Source organism: Arvicola amphibius, chromosome 8 (genome assembly GCF_903992535.2).
Source record: "Arvicola amphibius chromosome 8, mArvAmp1.2, whole genome shotgun sequence".
NCBI classification, from domain to species: domain Eukaryota; kingdom Metazoa; phylum Chordata; class Mammalia; order Rodentia; family Cricetidae; genus Arvicola; species Arvicola amphibius.
In genome coordinates, this window is record NC_052054.1 from 108,528,959 (window position 1) to 108,547,705 (window position 18,747).

Here is an 18,747-nt window from a genome sequence, read left to right on the forward strand (position 1 = left end):
AAAGATAACACTGCTTGGAGGCATACATGGGATAAAGCAAAGAGGAAGGGCCTAAAAACACTGGATAGAGAGCAAAAGGGAAGTGTGTGGAATCTTTGGTATGACAATAATATAAGCACCTAGAACTACCCAGTCCTAGGATAGGAAGAACTAGAGAACATCCATAAACAGGCTGCCCATGCATGCTTAAGCACTGCTGGGGCATAAATGATGATGATGATGATGATGATGATGATGATGATGATGATGATGATGATGATGATGATAACTACTCTGAATAATGTAGTACTAAATGGATCTGCACCACTGCCATGGTTGAAGTATCTGATCTCAAAATCATATATTAAGAGTCGAATCACCACTGCAAAAAGAAGCTGTTTGATGAAACGTGAGAGCTACAATTATCGATGGACATATGCTGATGGATGCTACAAAGCAGTCCCACACTAGCTCAAAACTGAGCATAATAAAGAGATATTTATTTAGGGATAGACTCACATATCACAGTCCTCTACACTAAAGGGGAAGAAGAACTGAATCCAGCAGCCAAGGGAGAGAAAGTGTAAGCTTTACTGCTGATTTTATAGTATAAGAGATTACTCCCAAGTGGGCTGGTATCTTAAAGGCTATTGGCTGAAGAAGTTACCACAGTACCTCCCCCTGTTGTCTAAATAAGCAAGTTCTAAGCCTAAAATAAAGCTATATACAATAACAATAAATATCAAGTATAAAAATTAGAATTACAACCAGCATAAACAATATCAAGCAAGAAACATGCTAAATGTTTAAATTTAGCATTCTAAGGAATCTAAGTCTTGTATTAGAAATGGCTTGGCCAAGTCATAAAAGGAAAGTAACTATGACTATCTAGTCTTCAACCCCATCAAAGATCTGAGAAGGGATATAATACTAATTGAGTAAATAGGAAGTGTAATCAAGCAACTTCCAAAATGTGCAATAAATGACAGAGACAACTGGGTACCTGGGTAATTACCCAGGGTCTCATTTGCAATGTTAGAGCAACCAATTTTGGGCCTAGATTAACTGACAGACCATTTTCAGAGGCAGGAAAAATTTCAAAATCATCTTACCCTGTCTTGGCAAGGTTTGGTAGTTTTTTTTTTCTTGTATCCTGCTTGTCCTCTCCAAATATCATGCATTTTGTCAGTAGTTGAGGCATGGGAAGTTCTTTTTCAAAGGCTAGTTTGCCAAGAAGAAGACAAGCTCCAAGTGGAGTATCTTCAGTGCCCAACATTCTCTTGGGAATAAATCAGTATCTGCTCCTGGAAGAACCAATTACTTCAAGAGAATGATGGGCATTGAAGAGGCTCCTTGTAAAGTTTGCTGACCATTTGGGCAAGAAACTGCTCTTGTCTGGCCTACTTGATGGTATGCTGGATGAACTGGACATGCAGAACCCACAGAAAAGTGACTGTTGAACATTCTACAAGAAGGGATGTTTCCTCAGGGTTCCTGCTTCATTAAAGAGCCTGCCAGACATTCTACAGGATACAGAAGAAAGTGCCTGACAAACTGCCAATAGAGGCAAAACAGTCTTTCTAGTTTCCTGATTCATGGAAAAGTGTGCTAGACACTCTGGGACTGTAGGCTGAAGATGGATGCTTCTATGTTACAGAAGAACTTTGAATGACTGTCCAGGCAGTGAGATGTCTCTGTCAATTCTAGAGTTTTGGAAGTTGCTTACAATGTACTTCCTGTTTATTTAGGTAACATTATGTCCCTATGAAGTCTTTGATGGAGCTGAAGAACAGATAGTTATAGTTATACTTTTCCTTATTTATGATAAAATATAGATTAGATATAAAACTTTAGACTCACAAAGATAGGATAAATGATAGAGTATTTTCTTTAATTTGCCAAATGTAAATGGACTAAGTATTGTAACTGTAATTCTTGCTTGATAACTATTTTGATGTATGTAATCTTGTTATGTTAAGGTTAAAAACCTTCCTTTTAAATTAGACAGAAAAAGGGAGGTGATGTGGGATTCCCCTCGTGTGCTATGAATATGTTTTATTGCCAATGATTAATAAAGAAGCTGCTTTTGGTCAATGGTTTAATAGAATATAGCCAAGCTGGAAAAGATATATAGAGAGAGTATGCAGAGTCAAGAAAAAGCCACATAGCTGCCAAGGGAGAAAGACACCCACAGAAACCTGCTAGAACCTTGCTAGTAGGCCATGATCACCTCATGGTGATACACAGATTAATAGAGATGGGTTAATTTAAGATATAAGAGCTAGTTAGAAATATGCTTAAGCTATTGACCAAACAGTATTGTAATTAATACAGTTTCTGTACAATTATTTTGTGTCAGAGTGGCCAGGAAACAAACAAGCAGCCTCTGCCTACAGAAATAAGAATAAGTATTTAGTATTCTAAAGAATAAAAACATTTTGGGTCAACCAATATGGCTCAGTGGGTACAGGTGCTGGATGCCAACTCTGACAACTTGAATCTAATGTCCTGGACCCACATAATAGAAAAGGACGAATTCCCATAATGTGTCCTCTGACCTCTATCTATATGCCATGGCAAACATATACTGAATAAATTTAATTAAATAATGCCTCAAAAAAAAAAACACATTTTGTTAAACAATATCTCAGAGCATATGACACAAGAAGAATATATCACTATGAAATAAGTGGAAGTGGAAGTGGAAGTATGTAGATTAACAAAAATGAATATTAGCAGTGACTTGAATATAGATAAAGGAAAAAAAAAGAGTCACAAAGATCAACAGGATAGGCTAATATAAAACACAGTCTTCTCATCTTATTTTGTATTTCTTCAAAACTTGCAATTTTATGTAGAAAGTGTTTATTCTATGGCAAATGAAAAACTAAAATTTATGACAAAGAACAGGAGAGGGAAAATAGAAATATGTTGTGTACTTCCATCATGTTGGTGTTATAATGTAACCTGACAGTAAGCTATACACTGAGTATAAACGCCAAAAATTCTGCAAAAACTACTAAAAAATATGAAACAAAGCACTATAATTGTAAATTAATAGTGGAGATACAAACAAAAGTCTAAAACTTTCTCAGTTAAATAAGAAGAATCTGGAGTGAGGGTTAAAAAGAAAATAAGAACAGATGGGACAAATAGAAAACGAGATTTTATATTTAAATCCGGCCTTATTGATGGTCACATTAATTATCAATGATCTAAACAATTTTAACTTTAGTTAAAAGACAGAGACTATACTTTTGCACAAAAAAGCAAAACTCTAACACAAACTGTGTGGAAGAAATGATCTGAAATATAAAGGTGCAAATAATGGGTCAAGAGTAAAAGGATGGAAAATAAGAGAATTTAAGGGCCAAGTAACCCTCAGGATACAGAGCATTACTGGGAATAATGATGTTTTATAAGCTACCTTATAGTGTATATATATATATATATATATGTGTGTGTGTGTGTGTGTGTGTGTGTGTGTGTGTGTGTTTATCAGGTAATTTATAAGCTAGTGGGGTCAATCCATCCAACATATAATCCTCTTATATACAGCACCATCTAAGTAACAAAGTGTCAAATGGTAATTTTAAAAGCTAGAGGGAGAAATAGACACAGTACCATACTGGAAGTTTAACATTCTTCTCAATAATTCATGAAAAAATAAAAATATGTAAACATACTACAAATGTGTATATATATTTACAAGAGGAACAACAGCAAGGATACTTCCAGACGCAATAGGGCACATGCAGACAATGAACTCAGAGATGGGACAACAAACACAAGTCCAGCTCTTGCTTCCTCATGACATAATCCTAGCACATAAAGAGGAAAGCAGACAGGAAATCCCTCGACTGGTTAAAGAGCTGCTGGGAGAGGATGTGCTGGATTTCTTTATTGATGCAACCCTTAGTAAACTGGCCACATTCCAGGACAGTCACCACTCCCAAGACTAGCTAGGTATCAAACTGAATTCATGGGAAAAGAAGGGATAAAAAGAGGAAGACGTCTTAAAGATGGGAAGGAGAAATGGAAAGATGGAGAGGGAGAAATGGAAAGAATTAGAAGAGGAAGGTAAAGATGTTAAAAATATATTGCATGAAATTCTCAAACACTTAATAAAATATTGATTGATTTTGAAAGAGCAACATTCACAATCAGCTCAATTTATACAATTTAAGAACAGCCTACCCAGTAATACCACATTTGGGTATATATCCAAGGGATGCTCAATCATGCCACAAGAACATGTGTTCAACTATGTTCATAGCAGTATTGTTTGTCATAGCCTGAACCTGGAAACAACCTAAATCCCCCTCAACCAAAGAATGGATAAGGAAAATGTGGTACATTTACACAATGGAGTACTACCCAGCAGAAAAAAATAATGACATCTTGAAATTTGTGGGTAAATAGATGGATCTAGAAAACATCATGTTGAGTGAGGTAACCCAGACCCAGAAATACAATTATCATACGTACTTTTTCATAAGTGGTTTTTAAACATAAGCCTACTACTCACAATCCCAGAGAACCTAGAAAACAATGAGGACCCTAAGAGAGGCATACATGGATCTAATCTACGTGGGAATTAGAAAAAGACAAGATCTCCTGAGCAAATTGGGAGCATGGGGACCATAGGCAAGGGTTGAAGGGGAAGGGAAAGGCGGCAGGGAGAGGAGCAGAGAAAAATGTAGAGCTCAATAAAAATCAATAAAAAAAAGAACAGCCTACCCCAACAGCAAAGTATACATTTTTTTCAGATGTACTTAAGGCTCCAAAAAAGCTGCAGAGAAACCCTGTCTCGAAAAACCAAAAAAAGAAAAAAGAAAAAAAAAACATTTTTCATGATGTATCATAGGCCAAAAAGGAAGTCAATACATTTAAAAGAATTTAGAAAATAAAGAATATGTTCTCTGGTCATGCTGGAATTACCCCTAAAGTTAATGATAATGGATTTATAAAAAAATCTTCCATAATAATTAGACATTGTTATATTTAGAAACTAACAAATTATCTGTTGCTTATAAGGGAAGTTAAACTTAAAGTGAAAATGTAAACTTGGTAAAAATTTGTGGTATGATGGTAACGCTACTTAATAAAGATGTCTTTAAAATGTTTCTGGTTTTCTTTTTTGAAAATCAGAACAGCTTATTATCTGTGTACTAGGTGTTCTTTGTTAAAGACTAAAAAAGATCAGGACCAGTGCAAGAGTTCAGTGGGTCAAACCTGAGCTTGATCCCAGGACTCACACAGCAGAGGGAGACCGACTCTTGTAGACTGTCCTCTGACCTTCATACCCATGTTGTGGCACAGGCTCACCCACACACTAACATACACAAAGTAAACAAACAACTGCCAGCAAAATTTTTTAAAGGATTATCAAATTAAATTTTTAAAAATTAGCTGAGAGTATATCATCAAAATGGAACTGTATCAGTGATTGTAAAAAAAATCAAGGGAGAATATTAATAAAAAAAAACTTAGGCTCTTTCTACCTCAAAGACTGGTGGATATATGCACCTGTATGCATTTAACATTCAAATAAAATAGATAAGAAGTAAAAATGTCTGCTCTCATTTCTTCTTCCTAAGGGTTTCCTATGGTAATAATTGCCTGGCATCAGCTGTCTGTTTAAACTGCTGCCTTCTACCTGTGCCGAGAGATATCTACTTTCCATTTATGACGATGGCTTAAAATAAACACAGTCGGGTTATGTTAAAAGAAAAACTGACCTAAGGAAATCTCATGACCGTGACACAGATGGTGCGTAGGCGTGTGAGATAAAAATCAGAACACTCGGCTTGTTTTCAACGTGGAGATTGGACAGTTGACTCTGACATAGCCACAGTCCTCCGAAGCTCCTGTGGGAACCGAGGGGTCAGAATGGGGGCTGCCGGATGACATGCATCTGCGCCCCCACTTCTGTGCGTCACTCACCCATCAATAAGTGAGGCTCTATGCTTCTCCCGAAAGCAAACAAAAAGTAACACTCTGGGTAATCATTACTGGTTCTGAATTCCCATTTTATGGCACAGATGTGAGGCTTGCTGTAAATAGAGCATGAAATTGAGATAAAATAAAATGTGCTGACAGATTTATTTGTTAACCTGGATATTCCATGTCAGACACTAGGGCTCAGCTCCCTTTTTAGCAAGAAATATCCTGCAGTGAATTTTTCTATAGTATAATAAGGAATTGAGCCCAAAATTGCTTTTCACCTGGGTGAATAAAAGAGGCCAGAACCCCTCCTCTGTTGCTGTATTTAGTTCATTCTTACATTATTTATTTTTTTGGAATTAAACAGCAACTCCTTATCCACACCATCTGTTCTCTTTTACCCTGCTCAAATCTCTATATTATGGTAAGGAAAGCTAGTCTTATTAAGGGGAGGACACACTAAAGACAGACATACCACGACACCATCCCTGTCCCCAGTGTTGTCAAAGGGCACATGCTACCAGGCCTGAGCCCATAAAGCAGAAGGCAAAACCCAACTCCTTCAAGTTTCCCTCTGACCTCCTCAGGTCCCTTGGCATGTGTGTACCAACATTCCCTCCGACCCCCCCCCCCCGACCGCCACACACACACACACACACACACACACACACACATAAATAAATATGATAAACACCACTAGACCTCAATGATTCCTTTTAACCTACTTTAAAAATAAATAAAGTTGGTAAACAGTAATAAATGGGAGATACAAGAAAGCCAGTCGAGTTTAGTTTTGAGAAGAAAAATTGGTACCCAGCTTCAAAGGGAGCAGCTGCTAACAGTAAGATTCCACTAGGTCCAACATCATGCCTAGTGTGTGGAGATGCAGGCTCATGGGAGCCCAATGTGGGCTGTGAGAACAGCTCCATGTTGCACCTCCTCTCTTGATAATAATGTCTTGATGTCTACAGTGACAGCCTCGAGAACAGAGAAAAAGCAGAAGCAGGAGTCTTAAAAGAAGCCAGAGCCCCAGATGAATCCCCCAACCCTCCGAGCAGCAGCGAGGAGAGTACAGGCAGCTGGTCCCAGCTGGCCAATGAGGACGACAACCCAGACGACACAAGTAGCTTTCTGCAGCTCAGCGAGCGGTCCATGAGGTACTTCTTTCTCCTTGTCTTGACTTCCTAATAAGTCAGCCTCAATCAAGATTCCAAAATGTTTCTTATGGTTCAGTGCTAGGTACCCTTAATAGAAAAGCAAGAAAGCAATGAGAGAGAGAGAGAGAGAGAGAGAGAGAGAGAGAGAGAGAGAGAGAGAGAGAGAGAAAGAGAGAGAGAGAGAGAGAGATTTGGGGGGAAAAACATCTTCATATCTAGTTACAGTTGAGGCTTGAATTACCTTGGCTACGTTTAAGAGTTAACTGTGTTCTCTTTCCCAAAAGTCACAGCTAGTACATTCAGTGCTAAAAACTGTGTTTGTTTTAATGGAAGCTGGTGTTACAATTTATCAGGTTGAGCTGTCTTTCTGATTTATTTGTATTTCAGATGCAACATAGGTTGGGTGTACACAAAGCCAAGTGTTTCCACACTGCGTAGTGGGGTTCTCCATGGCCAGTCCCTTCCCTTATCTTCGCTGCCCTCTGTAAGGCTTCTGGAAAAGCTAGAAAGGAGAATCTGGCTGTAACTGCTGAAGTGATCTTTTGTGTCCGAAGTCTTTTGACCCCATTTAGATCACAGACTGTCCCAAGAGGCCTGCTGCCAAGTGAGATTGAAACACCTGGGTATAGATAAAAGATCTTCAAAGTTCTATTCCTGGCAGGGCAGTACAACCTAAGATTTAGGAACATTTTACATTAAATGAGTGGTCCCAAACTTCAAATTTTCGCACGAAATGTTGTAAAACAGATTTAAAAAATGACAACTTGATTCTTTGGACACTGAGTGTCAGATTTGAGGCTGTAACTTTCTGCTTTAGTTTTGCCGAAAACTCCAGACAAGAGCGTTCAGGTGGAGAGAGCCTTCTTGGTGACTCACACAATTCCTGAAAGAACAAAGCCCCATTATATGACACACTAGAAGTTACTACTGCAAAACCCGGCTTGGGAAAGATGTTTCTGGAAAATAAAGAATGTGTGAGGAGACTCAGTGAGTTTGGTAAAAATTGGATAGGTTCTATTTTGCAAGTACTAAAAATTGTCTCAATGATACTACATTTCAGAGAGTTTATTTATTCCAGGCTCCTAAGTAAACCATATGTTGATTATGCAACTTATAATAGTGATATTATATGCTGTATTCTTCCTCTCTGAGACACAGATGTCACATGTTACTCATTCTCTGAGGTGGAAAAACCTTACCCAACTTTGTATGTAAATCCTATAGCCCTCTAGGGAAACAAGAAATCAAATGTATGTTCTGTACAATTCTATGGAATACCCTAAAAAAATCTTCCATATAACAAAGAGAGACTGTGGCTCATTGGCTTCTTTCTAGATACAAGGAGCAGATAGATAAGCATTAGGATGTTTTTAATAACCAAATTTTCAGAAGTATATTCAACTGAATAAGCATGCCCAATAGCAAAAATCTTCTTGATGAATACCCTCTTTCTTTATCACTACAGAAATTATAAGTCACTATCAATATTGCTATCATAAGCATATTTGGCTTCTACCTTACATCTTTCTTTAATTTATTCAAACATCAATACCAATGCAGAAGGTCAGACACAAATCATTAGTGCCCTCAAGAACAATGAAGGGCCCCTTTCTACAATGGAATATCAGTGTCAGCAGTGTGGCCAAGGGTGGCGACAGGCATTAATATGTAAACTTTTGCTTTGTCAGCAATGGCAACAGTAGTGCCACTAGCAGTCTTGGCATTATGGACCTGGACATTTATCAGGAAAGCATACCATCTTCTCCCATGATTAAGTAAGTAGCCATGTGATTCAGTGACTGGCAGCACCACTCCAATTCCATCTGGCAATCCATCATCGTCATGAAGGTTGTGCCCAGCCACCAACTCATTATGTCTGTGCCACTGTGGTTCCATGTCGCTGGAGGACTAAGACCTAGAATAGGCTCCAACCCATCACTGTCTGCTTTCTTGGTTTCAAACATGTCCCTTAAAAAAAATAGCCATTGCAGATAAAGCTTACCAACATAATCAGAAAGATATATCATCTTACCTATTTTGATTTACAGAAACAACAAGCAAAAAATCCATTCAAATTGTGCCATGCCTCCCTCAGAAGACTATTCAGTAACCTTAGCTAGAAAACACAGCCACTTCAGTAAAGTCAGTTATGAGTGGTTTTTCTTTTGCTTGTGGAAACCAGGGGATTAATTATAGGCGATGTATCTAATGTCGGTGGTTGCCGTGAGAGAGATGTAGTAACTCTGCTCTCTCAATATGCACTTCTCAGGGAAGTGCTTGGAGATGAAAACAGGGACTCTATGAAATAAGGCAGACCAGGAGCACAACCTGAAGTCATAACTACTGCTTGAATTTGTGATTATTCTGGAAAGCTAACTCAGTTGTATGCTAATTTTGGTCATGATGACTTAGACTGTAATTTAGGTATTCGGAACTGATAAAGCCGCATTGCCCTAATGCTGATTCCTAACGTATTTCCCTACAGATTCACACTTTATTCACCATTGAATGGTGTGTTCTTTGGTAACTAGAGGTTGCCACAACCCTTCATTGTTTTATTACTCACAAACAAACACAAGCATTCACAAGCTTTTTTTTTTTTTTTTTTTTTTTTTTTTTTTTTAGGAGAACTGAAAACAAATTCAACAAAAGTTATTTAATGACAGATTAATTTTTCTCTTTCGGGAAACATTTGCTTGCCATGTTCTCCATCTTTCTTTTTAATATGAAACTGTAATTCCAGGACAAGCTTGCATTGAGAGAAAGTCAAGATCACCTCCATCCCTACCCAGCAGCCCATCGTTACATAATATCAGAAACTGCATCTATCCTTTGCAAGGTCATTCATGCTACTTGGAGAGAGATCAGTCAGTGGCTCTGTGGGCTTAGAAAATTGACATTCCTGGAAATAATTAAGTATAAATGGAAGAATAGCTATTCTCTCTCTCTCTCTCTCTCTCTCTCTCTCTCTCTCTCTCTCTCACACACACACACACACACACACACACACACAGAGTGAAGTTTACCTCACTAATGTAACTTATCCATACAATGGAATGCATGGAATGCATGAGACAGGTCTTAGCAGCAACAGAGAATATAAGAAAATCTTCTATCACCAAAACACACATTTTTAAAAAAAATCTTATTCCAAATTTCTATTAACTAGAAAAATATAGGACTTCTGCAGGCTTCCCAAAAGGGTCACTTCTTTTCAACTGCTGAGATAAATGGCCTTATTTCAGGAGACTTTATGGGGTCTCCCCACTACACCCAGGGCTCTATAACAAGTACACACTGTGCAGAAAACCTCCAACATTAAACATAACAGTAGATAAGGAGAGGTTTGTCTTAGTTATGAGACACTAATTATAAAACATCTCCAGTCTGTTCTACCTCCACAAAATAAACAATGGAAAAGGAGTAAAGACTCTATTATTGAGACTTTCTGTTTCTATCTCTGTTTCCCAGTTTGTTGGTTGTCCTTATTCCAGCTCACAGAACAATATGCTTGTAAAAACTATTTCCCTAATTTAAAATTCAAATGTAAATCATTGTCACAGTATACAGAAGTACACTGTGGCAAAAAAAAAAAAAAATGTGGTCCATTGAGAGACAGGAAAAAGGCAAAAGGATAAATCTCTAAATTACAACCAGTTACCCCAAAGTTCTAACTGTTTGACCCTGTGGAGGTTCATGGAAAGGGAGCTGAAAAGAAATGAAAAAGGTAACCCTCAGAATCTTCCCCAATGATTGTCCTAACTCATGACATTTGAGGTACACAACACTGCTCTTTCGTGGTAGGGAACACTGGTGGCAGACCCAGCTGTCCTGTGTAAGACCCACATGGTTCTACTTTGTTCTGTGAAAGCCCTAAGAATGCATTGCAGACGTTTGTAGAAAGACCCATCACCTCATCTTCCATTACAGCTTCTCCTTCCAAAGCATTACCAATCATATACTGTTGTTTTCTCCCAAAGTGAATTAGTAGAAGAAAAGGAGATTATTAAAGAACCATCAGAAAGCATCAAGGGTAAGCCATGTTCTCATCCTTTTGACACACAATTGCCTGGGGTCGCTGCAGAAAGCAGAGTGATGCTGTGGTTGTGTCTGTGCAGAACTTGCCTCTGGTCTGCCAGGGAGAGCGCTCAGCCCCCAGAGGAGCCTGCTGGTGATCAACTTTGACCTGGAGCCAGAGTGTCCTGATGCTGAGCTTCGAGCCACCCTGCAATGGATAGCTGCCTCTGAACTTGGTATCCCCACCATCTACTTTAAGAAATCTCAGGAAAGCAGAATAGAAAAGGTACTGTGTGCCATGTCTGGGTGGGATAACAATACAATTTTGTGCTTTTTATCTCAGCTGGAAACCCAGGGGATGTCCATTTAATTCATATGAACTTGGAGCATTTAATCTTGAGTTCTTTCAACCAAGAACACCTTTTGAAGACTTCAAGCTGCCAGCTGAAGTGGCACATTCACATCACTGCTTCTTCGGCTTTCTGTTTCTTAAATAATTGGCAATAAAGGGAAACAGAACTGAGGAGACAGGTGCTTTTTCCAAGTTTTTAAACTTTCTTTTATATATTCCTAAACTCTATTTTTGGTTGAAAACACTCTTGAGTAAATCCTTATTAAAATGTTAAAACGTGTCTCTCTTGGTTAAATGATATTAAGACTTGCAATCTTCAGTTTCATTTTGTTTTTTAATATTTAATAACTCTCGAATGCTCAGTGCCCAAATCCAACATCCTATGATGAAACTTTCACCTTCTTGCCCATTCACTCGGAAATTAGACCAGTTTCAAAATCTCTGTAACCCCAGGCAATCTGATCAGCTGCTGGAGAACTCATTCCTGACACCCTCTCCTACTTCTACCTCTACAACCAGCAATCTTTTCTTTTTAGGTTCAAGTCCACCCAACCCAGGCATCCCCCTAAACTGTCCTATCTTTATTGGCAAAGTGATGCAGAGATCACTAGTTCAGAAGCTTTCCCTTCAGTCTTTCCACCCCTACCCTGCCTAGTGCATGGATGGACTAAAAGACCATAATCCACAAGCACATTGGACTTCTCTCATGTTGTGCTCAGTCTCATTGGAGGGAACCAAGAAAGTTCTAAGGAAGGCAATGCTTCCAGGTTCACATATGCAAAAAGAGACTGTGCTTTCATTTCCCAGCCATCCCATCACAAATAATCACACAGAACCTATATTATTTACAACACTGTTTGCCAGTGGCTCAAGCATATTCCTAGATAGCTCATATCTTAAATTAACCCATTTCTATTAATCTGTGTATCACCATGAGACTGTGCCTATGGTAAAGTTCTGGTGTCTTTCTCCTTTGGCAGCTACATGGCATCTCCCTGACTCCACCTTCTATCCTCCTCTATCTCTGCTTTCCCACTTGTTGTATTCTTCCCTGCCATAAGTTAAAGTAGCTTCTTTATTAACCAGTGGTAATAAAACATATTCACAGCATACAGAAGGGAATCCCACATCACACATAAAGGGTTGCTTTTGTATCTCTAGCAACTACCTGAACAAAAGCATCCCCTGGTACATTTTTAGGTGGTATGTTAATTAAACAGATTTTAATTTAATCTATCTCCTTAAAGGGGCAGTCACTTTTCATGCATGTATATCTAATAAATTCTCATTATTGCAAAACCAGGGGGTGTACATGTTAATATGTAATGAATATGTAATATGTAAACTACATGCTAACTTGGCATTTGTTTACAGCTACCGGGTTTTCAATTTTAAAGTGAAAGCCTGCCTTTGTTTATGACTGTGTTTCTGAGAAGATAGAGCTTTCTCTACTGTTATCAGGAAAAACACTGGATGATCTTTCATACATGCATGTCAACCAGCTTAAGGGACTCAGATCTTAAAGATGCAGTCTGAAGGACTCGAATTTCCAGGTTTTGTTCAGAGTCAATGAAGGCTCTCTGCACAGGATAACTTTGATATAAATGGACATCATCCTTGGTTGTCTATGAATGGATTGGTTAAATAAAGGAAACTCATATAACACTTAGATGTTTTTTCTTCAGTAGCCAGGTCTGAGGCTCAATTTTATTTGTTTGTAATTAGCCAGGCAAAATCAGCAACATTTCTTTAGCTCCTCATCTTCTCAGAGTTGAGAGGATGGCATCTTTTTGCTTTCACTCAGTACCATGGGCATCCACAGACAAATACCCTACATCTTTTTGTTGCTGTTGTTTTCTGTTTGTTTGAGACAAAGTGTTGTCCTGTCCAAACTAGCCTTGAATTCTCTGTGAACTAGGTGATGACCTTGAACCTATTTTATTGTTAGTTATGTGAGTATGTTGAGAATGGGTGGGTTACATAGGCATGGGAACGCAAGTGTTTCTGAAGCTCAGAAGAGAGTATCTGACCCTCTGGAGTTACAGGCTTTTGTGAGCTGTCCAATCTGGGTGCTAGTAATAGAACTCGGGTCTTCTACAAGAACAGTACATGCTCTTAACTGCTGGTCCTCTTCTCCAGCAGCAATCTTGAATGAATGTCTGACCTTCGTGCATCAACCTCTCATGTGCTGATTTATGTTGTTCTGGGAATTGAACCCCAGGTTTCATGTATGTTGTTAGGCAAACACTCTAACAACTGAACTACATCCTCAGCCCAAAAACCTAACCTTTATTTCTGGAAATCATGATTTAATTTTCTCAACAATTAATATAGTCAATATTGTTGACCAAGGTTTTCTGTCCTACTCAGTCCAGCAGTAGTTAAGTCCCAAAGAATCACACAGAAGTCTACATTAGTTATAAACTGATTGTCCGATTAGCTCAGGCTTCTTATTAACTGCTTCTTATAACTTACATTAGCTTATAATTCTTGTCTGAGTTAGCCACATGGCTTTGATTCACCCATACTTGTCTGAGTTAGCCACGTGGCTTGGTACCTTCATCGATGAGGCCGCCACATCTTGTGTCCTCTGTGTCTGTGTAACAACGGCAGACTTAAACTTCCCTCCTTCCAGAATTCTCATTGCCCTGCCTCTACTTCCTGTCTGGTTGCCCCCCCTATGCTTCCTACCTAGCTACTGGCCAATCAGCATTTTATTAAAAATAAACAAGTGACAGGAAAAAAAAACATTGTTCCACAGCAAATATGCATCTATTTATAGTGGTCTCAGCTTATTAAACTTTCAGCTGTGTAAAATCAGAGGCGTGTGGTAAAGGGGAGGAGAGCAACACGAATGCTGGAGTAACTCATCTTTCCCGAGACGCCTTGAAAACTTGGCCTTGAATCTGGAAGACACTTAAGGACAATAAAAACTGAATCCCAGAAAAGGCAAATTCCACATACTCCAGATGCCCAGTGTGTATCGTAGGTTCTAGTGACTCATGGTGCCTTTATTTCCCCAGCCTTCCCCTTCATTTGTATCTTATTCAACCATTAGAAGGCTGCATGCCCTTGAAGGTCATACATTCAAAATCATCCATCAAACATTCCTTAGAGTAACCTCACCAAGCCGGGTTCTGTTCTATGCTCCACATCCCAGGTTACAAAAGAAGTAAGTGCTCCTGGTATCTCGGAGCTTGCATTTCAGTTCAGGAAGAAACACCATCTGTCTCTAGAGCACACGGAGAGGTCATCATGTTTAAACAGCCACATCGAGATAGCATGAAGTTGATTCTGAATAAGAAAATCAAAATGCATCTGCAAAGTTGCTATCTAAACCACACCCATAAGCTAAAGAGGAACAAAACAGAATCAGATGGGAAACACATTCACAACTCAAATCCCTGTGTTCCTTCTAGTCATTGAAAAACCACTAATGCCTAGGAATTTTTCAGGGGAACACTCCTGATACCTCTGACACCTCATAACCTAAAACAGTTCACGAACTTAGGTCTCTATAACCTTAGAATCAGATCAATTTAATTCAGTTAGCTGAACAAAATAACAATAAATAATAAAACTGTCATTACCATAATTATTAAAAACATTTTTAAATGAGTTACTTGTCAGTGTTTATTGGGGTTTTTTATTTGGGAGTTTGCTTTTCAGCTTTTTTTTTTTCTGTAAAAACTCAGTGAGCTTCTGAAATCTGAGCTAAGCCATGGCCTGGCATTGTAGGAAACATGGTATACTGCTCATCTTTAAACCTGCATTGAGAATCGTGTCCTTTTCTTGGAAGCAGTATGCAAAAAGGATGGTGAAGAAAGAGGAAATAGATAGACCCTTTCCTTCCAATGGAAGGGAGAGTCAGAGCAGAAAAGGCCTCCTCTCTAATTTATTGTTTTTTCTACAAGGAAAGTGGTGGAGGGAGAACAACAGGAAAAAAAACACAGGAACAAACTCTAGTTAAAGTATCAGTTGTAAGCAAAGGCATAACAAAGAAAAGAAAAGGGTGTACAAGTTAGATCCTAAAGGTTTTAATTAGCAAACAAAATACACTTTCTTGCATTAGTCCTTTCATCAAAAATCTCCAATCGGGGAGTTTTAGAGTCAGCCCAGAAAGTCTTCCAAACCCAGAGTCTTACCCATTAGTTCAGAATTTCCACTGGAGGTAAAACCCAAATCCCAGGTCCTGGTGAAAGTCTAGAATTACAGGATCCAGCCCAACTTAAGAATCGGGTTTTACAGGCCATAACCTCAGGGACAAAGTAGGGATCCACTCAATTCTTGCTTAACAAAATCTAATTAGTGTCTTGGAATAAAAGACAGTGACAGCATTCAGAAGTGTGCATTAAAGGTGTCTTTTAAAAAAAAGAACAGAGTTTGCTGCAATTCCCATAATTCTACCATGAACTGTAAACAATCAAATCTACAGAATGCACCTGGGAATCCAAAGGTCGGCTCTGGACTGTGGCGCTTTTCTCCAGGTGTGTTTGCTCATGATAAACTGTCACACAAAATGCAGATGCTCTTTCCTAAGACACAGTTTCTGAAGAAAAATAAAAGGTCTAAAGTCTTCTGTAGTCTACAGGAAAAGAACCAAATTATTGCTGAGTCTGATATGTCAGTACAGAAATGTTCTGTTGATGTTTGTTTGTTAGTGGAGCAGGCTAAAGGTCCAAATCCCTGATATACTAAAGCCGATCACAGCCGTAGCATGAAGAAGCTTAATGAAAGCTCTAGGGTCAATTACTAAGTAGAATGTAGTTCTAAAAACAGAACAATAAGCTGGCCCTGATGGGGATAGCTCATAAATTCCAGCCACTAGGGAATCTGAGCCATGAGAACTACAAATTCAAGTTCAGCCTGGGTCGGAGAGTTCATGGTGACCTTGAGCAATTTAGTAAGCCCTTGTCTCAAAATACAAAATTGAAAGATGGTTGAAGACGCAGCTTATGGGAGAGCTCTTAACTAGCACACGCAGCATCCTGAATTATATCCTAGGTACCACGGGGTTGGGGCCGGAGAGACTGCAATACTGGGATAGAAATGTCTTCTCTTTCTATTCACAACCTTAACACACATTTACTGTGTTTTTATGGAGGAAACACAAGACACTCATGCTCATCAGCCCCACACGTTTCAAGGCTTCAGGACCCAACTCAGCTGCTGCATTTGTGGGGTGAGATCATCTTTCTAGAGATGCCTAGTGAAGAAGCACGCTGACACACTCCTATGATCCTTGTACCCGTAAGGCCAAACCAAGAGGACCGCTATCACTGTGAGGTCATCCTGGCCTGCATAAGCAAATTCTAGGATAGCCAGGGCTCGATAAGAAGATCCTGTCTCAGAAACAAAAACAAAAACACTGAACGCAAAACAACTAAAGAGATCTAATGGGGTACAAACTGACCTTAGAAATCAGCAGACGCATTCTAGCCAATGGCCATTCCACAACGACTAGCTGGGTGGCCTAACTCTGGTACACTTTAACAACCTCAGGTCATTCATTGGCATTTTTTGGTTCTCACCACTATGAAAGTTCTTTTTTCTAAGGCCATGGTAGATGGAGAGGAGCTTCTGGGAAGATTTGAGGCATAGAGGATTCTGCAAAGAGTGTATTCTTCAGAGTCATCCCTTATGCTGTGATTAAGGACATAAGTGGAAGGTGGGCTTATCCTCAATGATATTCGATGTCTACCCATATTTCCTGAGAAGTTACAATGTATTTGACTCCATTTGGCCTAATATGCTTTCTGTTATTCAGTAAATATTAACCAACTCTCTCTTTACTGTAGGCAAAGGATAGAAACCATGACCAAGATAGTGCCCTACTCTAGGAAAAGAAATAGCCATAATACAATGAACATCTGCCTTCCTTTTCAAGAACCTAGGACTCTTTGACATTATTTGTTTCCAGATATTTAAAGTATTTCATTTTCTAGCCTACAAAGATTAATTACTTTTAGACTCTACCAGAAAAAAAAATCCTAAGGCCATTATTCATTTACATTCTAGAATTTTCTATTATGAGCAACTGAAACTATGTGACAAATCTATGACGTGTCCTTGTTTTCCTCTAACTATTGCTATAAAGAAACATCTTGTAGATTAATCTTAGCATGGGGAAGGAGAGGTATCTATCATAGTTGAATGTTGAAGCATTGGGTGAACCAGAAATTTAGTACTCAATTTATTTTCCCTAATACACACATCTAGTAAGAAACTGTTTTACAATCCTGGTGCAAGAAGTCTAACACAGATTTAAAAAAAAAAATACTGAACCTGAAAAAACACTAGCTACCTAAAATATTGCCTCTTAGAGGAATTGTCCTTGTTCTGCCCAGTCCTCCACTATGAATAGAACTGCAATTTGGGAGGAATTCATTATCTGAAATGTCTGAAAGGGAAACAGACTATCTTTGAAAATGTCCGCTGAGATGTTGAAACACAGACTCAGAGCCCCAGTCTTTGGAAGAGTTGCTCCATGAGATGCTGGTCAGGTCAGTACAATATGTGAATCCTAACTCTGTGTCTTCTTTCAGTTTCTAGAAGTTGTGAAGCTTGTTCATCAGAAGTCCTGGAAGGTGGGGGATATATTTCATGCGGTTGTCCAGTACTGCAAAATGCATGCGGAGAAGAAAGAGGGGACTCCGAGTCTCTTTGACTGGCTCCTGGAACTAGGATAAGTCAGGTGCACCCCGCAAAGACTTTCCTTCCTCTAGCCCAGCTTAGGTTTCAGTGGTTTGCGCTAAATGCTCTGAACTTTCTCAGTACACTGCATCCCATTAGCAGAACTATTTAAAACCCTGCTCCACTACCATGGACAAAGAATAACTCCGAGAGAATGTGAAGTACAAGTCTGTGCCAATCAATTTCACCACAGGCTTGTCCAAAAGAGCTTGAAGGAGATTGGTTTCAAAGAGAGATATTTTAGTGGGGCCCAAATAGGAAAGTCTATAACAAGCCCCTCCTCCAGAAAAGCTACACCGCATATATGTCACATTATAAAGTGATCTGTAATGTCTCCAGCTATGTGAATCAAAAAGAAACAAAGTCATCGGGTCACAAAAAAATTCTACAAATTATTCTAAAACCTTCATTGCACTTTGCTTAGCAGGTACATGGGTTGTTCACCCAAGAAAATACTTGGGATATAGTTGCAAGTTTCCATGCCTTTATGTAAAAGATTGCAACCCTCAGATCAGTATCAGTGAGTACTACCACTCTTGCAACAGTGTTAGCAGCATCCATGTGAAGTGATTTCATTTATTTGCAGTGCCTAATAAGTAATGC

The 18,747-nt window shown here is 38.9% G+C and overlaps 1 protein-coding gene across 2 annotated transcripts in view; it reads left to right on the plus strand.

Moving 5' to 3' along the window:
- LOC119821429 (SPHK1 interactor, AKAP domain containing) overlaps window positions 1-18,140 on the plus strand; it is a 123,719-nt gene extending 105,579 nt beyond the window's left edge. Inside the window, exons 8-12 of one of the 2 annotated variants that reach the window (XM_038340431.1) lie at window positions 6,897-7,082; window positions 8,771-8,857; window positions 11,063-11,115; window positions 11,201-11,385; window positions 17,997-18,140. In XM_038340431.1, coding sequence (XP_038196359.1) covers window positions 6,897-7,082; window positions 8,771-8,857; window positions 11,063-11,115; window positions 11,201-11,385; window positions 17,997-18,140 — 655 coding nt within the window. The remainder of the gene's footprint in view (window positions 1-6,896; window positions 7,083-8,770; window positions 8,858-11,062; window positions 11,116-11,200; window positions 11,386-17,996) is intronic. The other variant, XM_038340432.1, reaches the window with a different exon arrangement.
- Window positions 18,141-18,747: the final 607 nt, after the last annotated feature.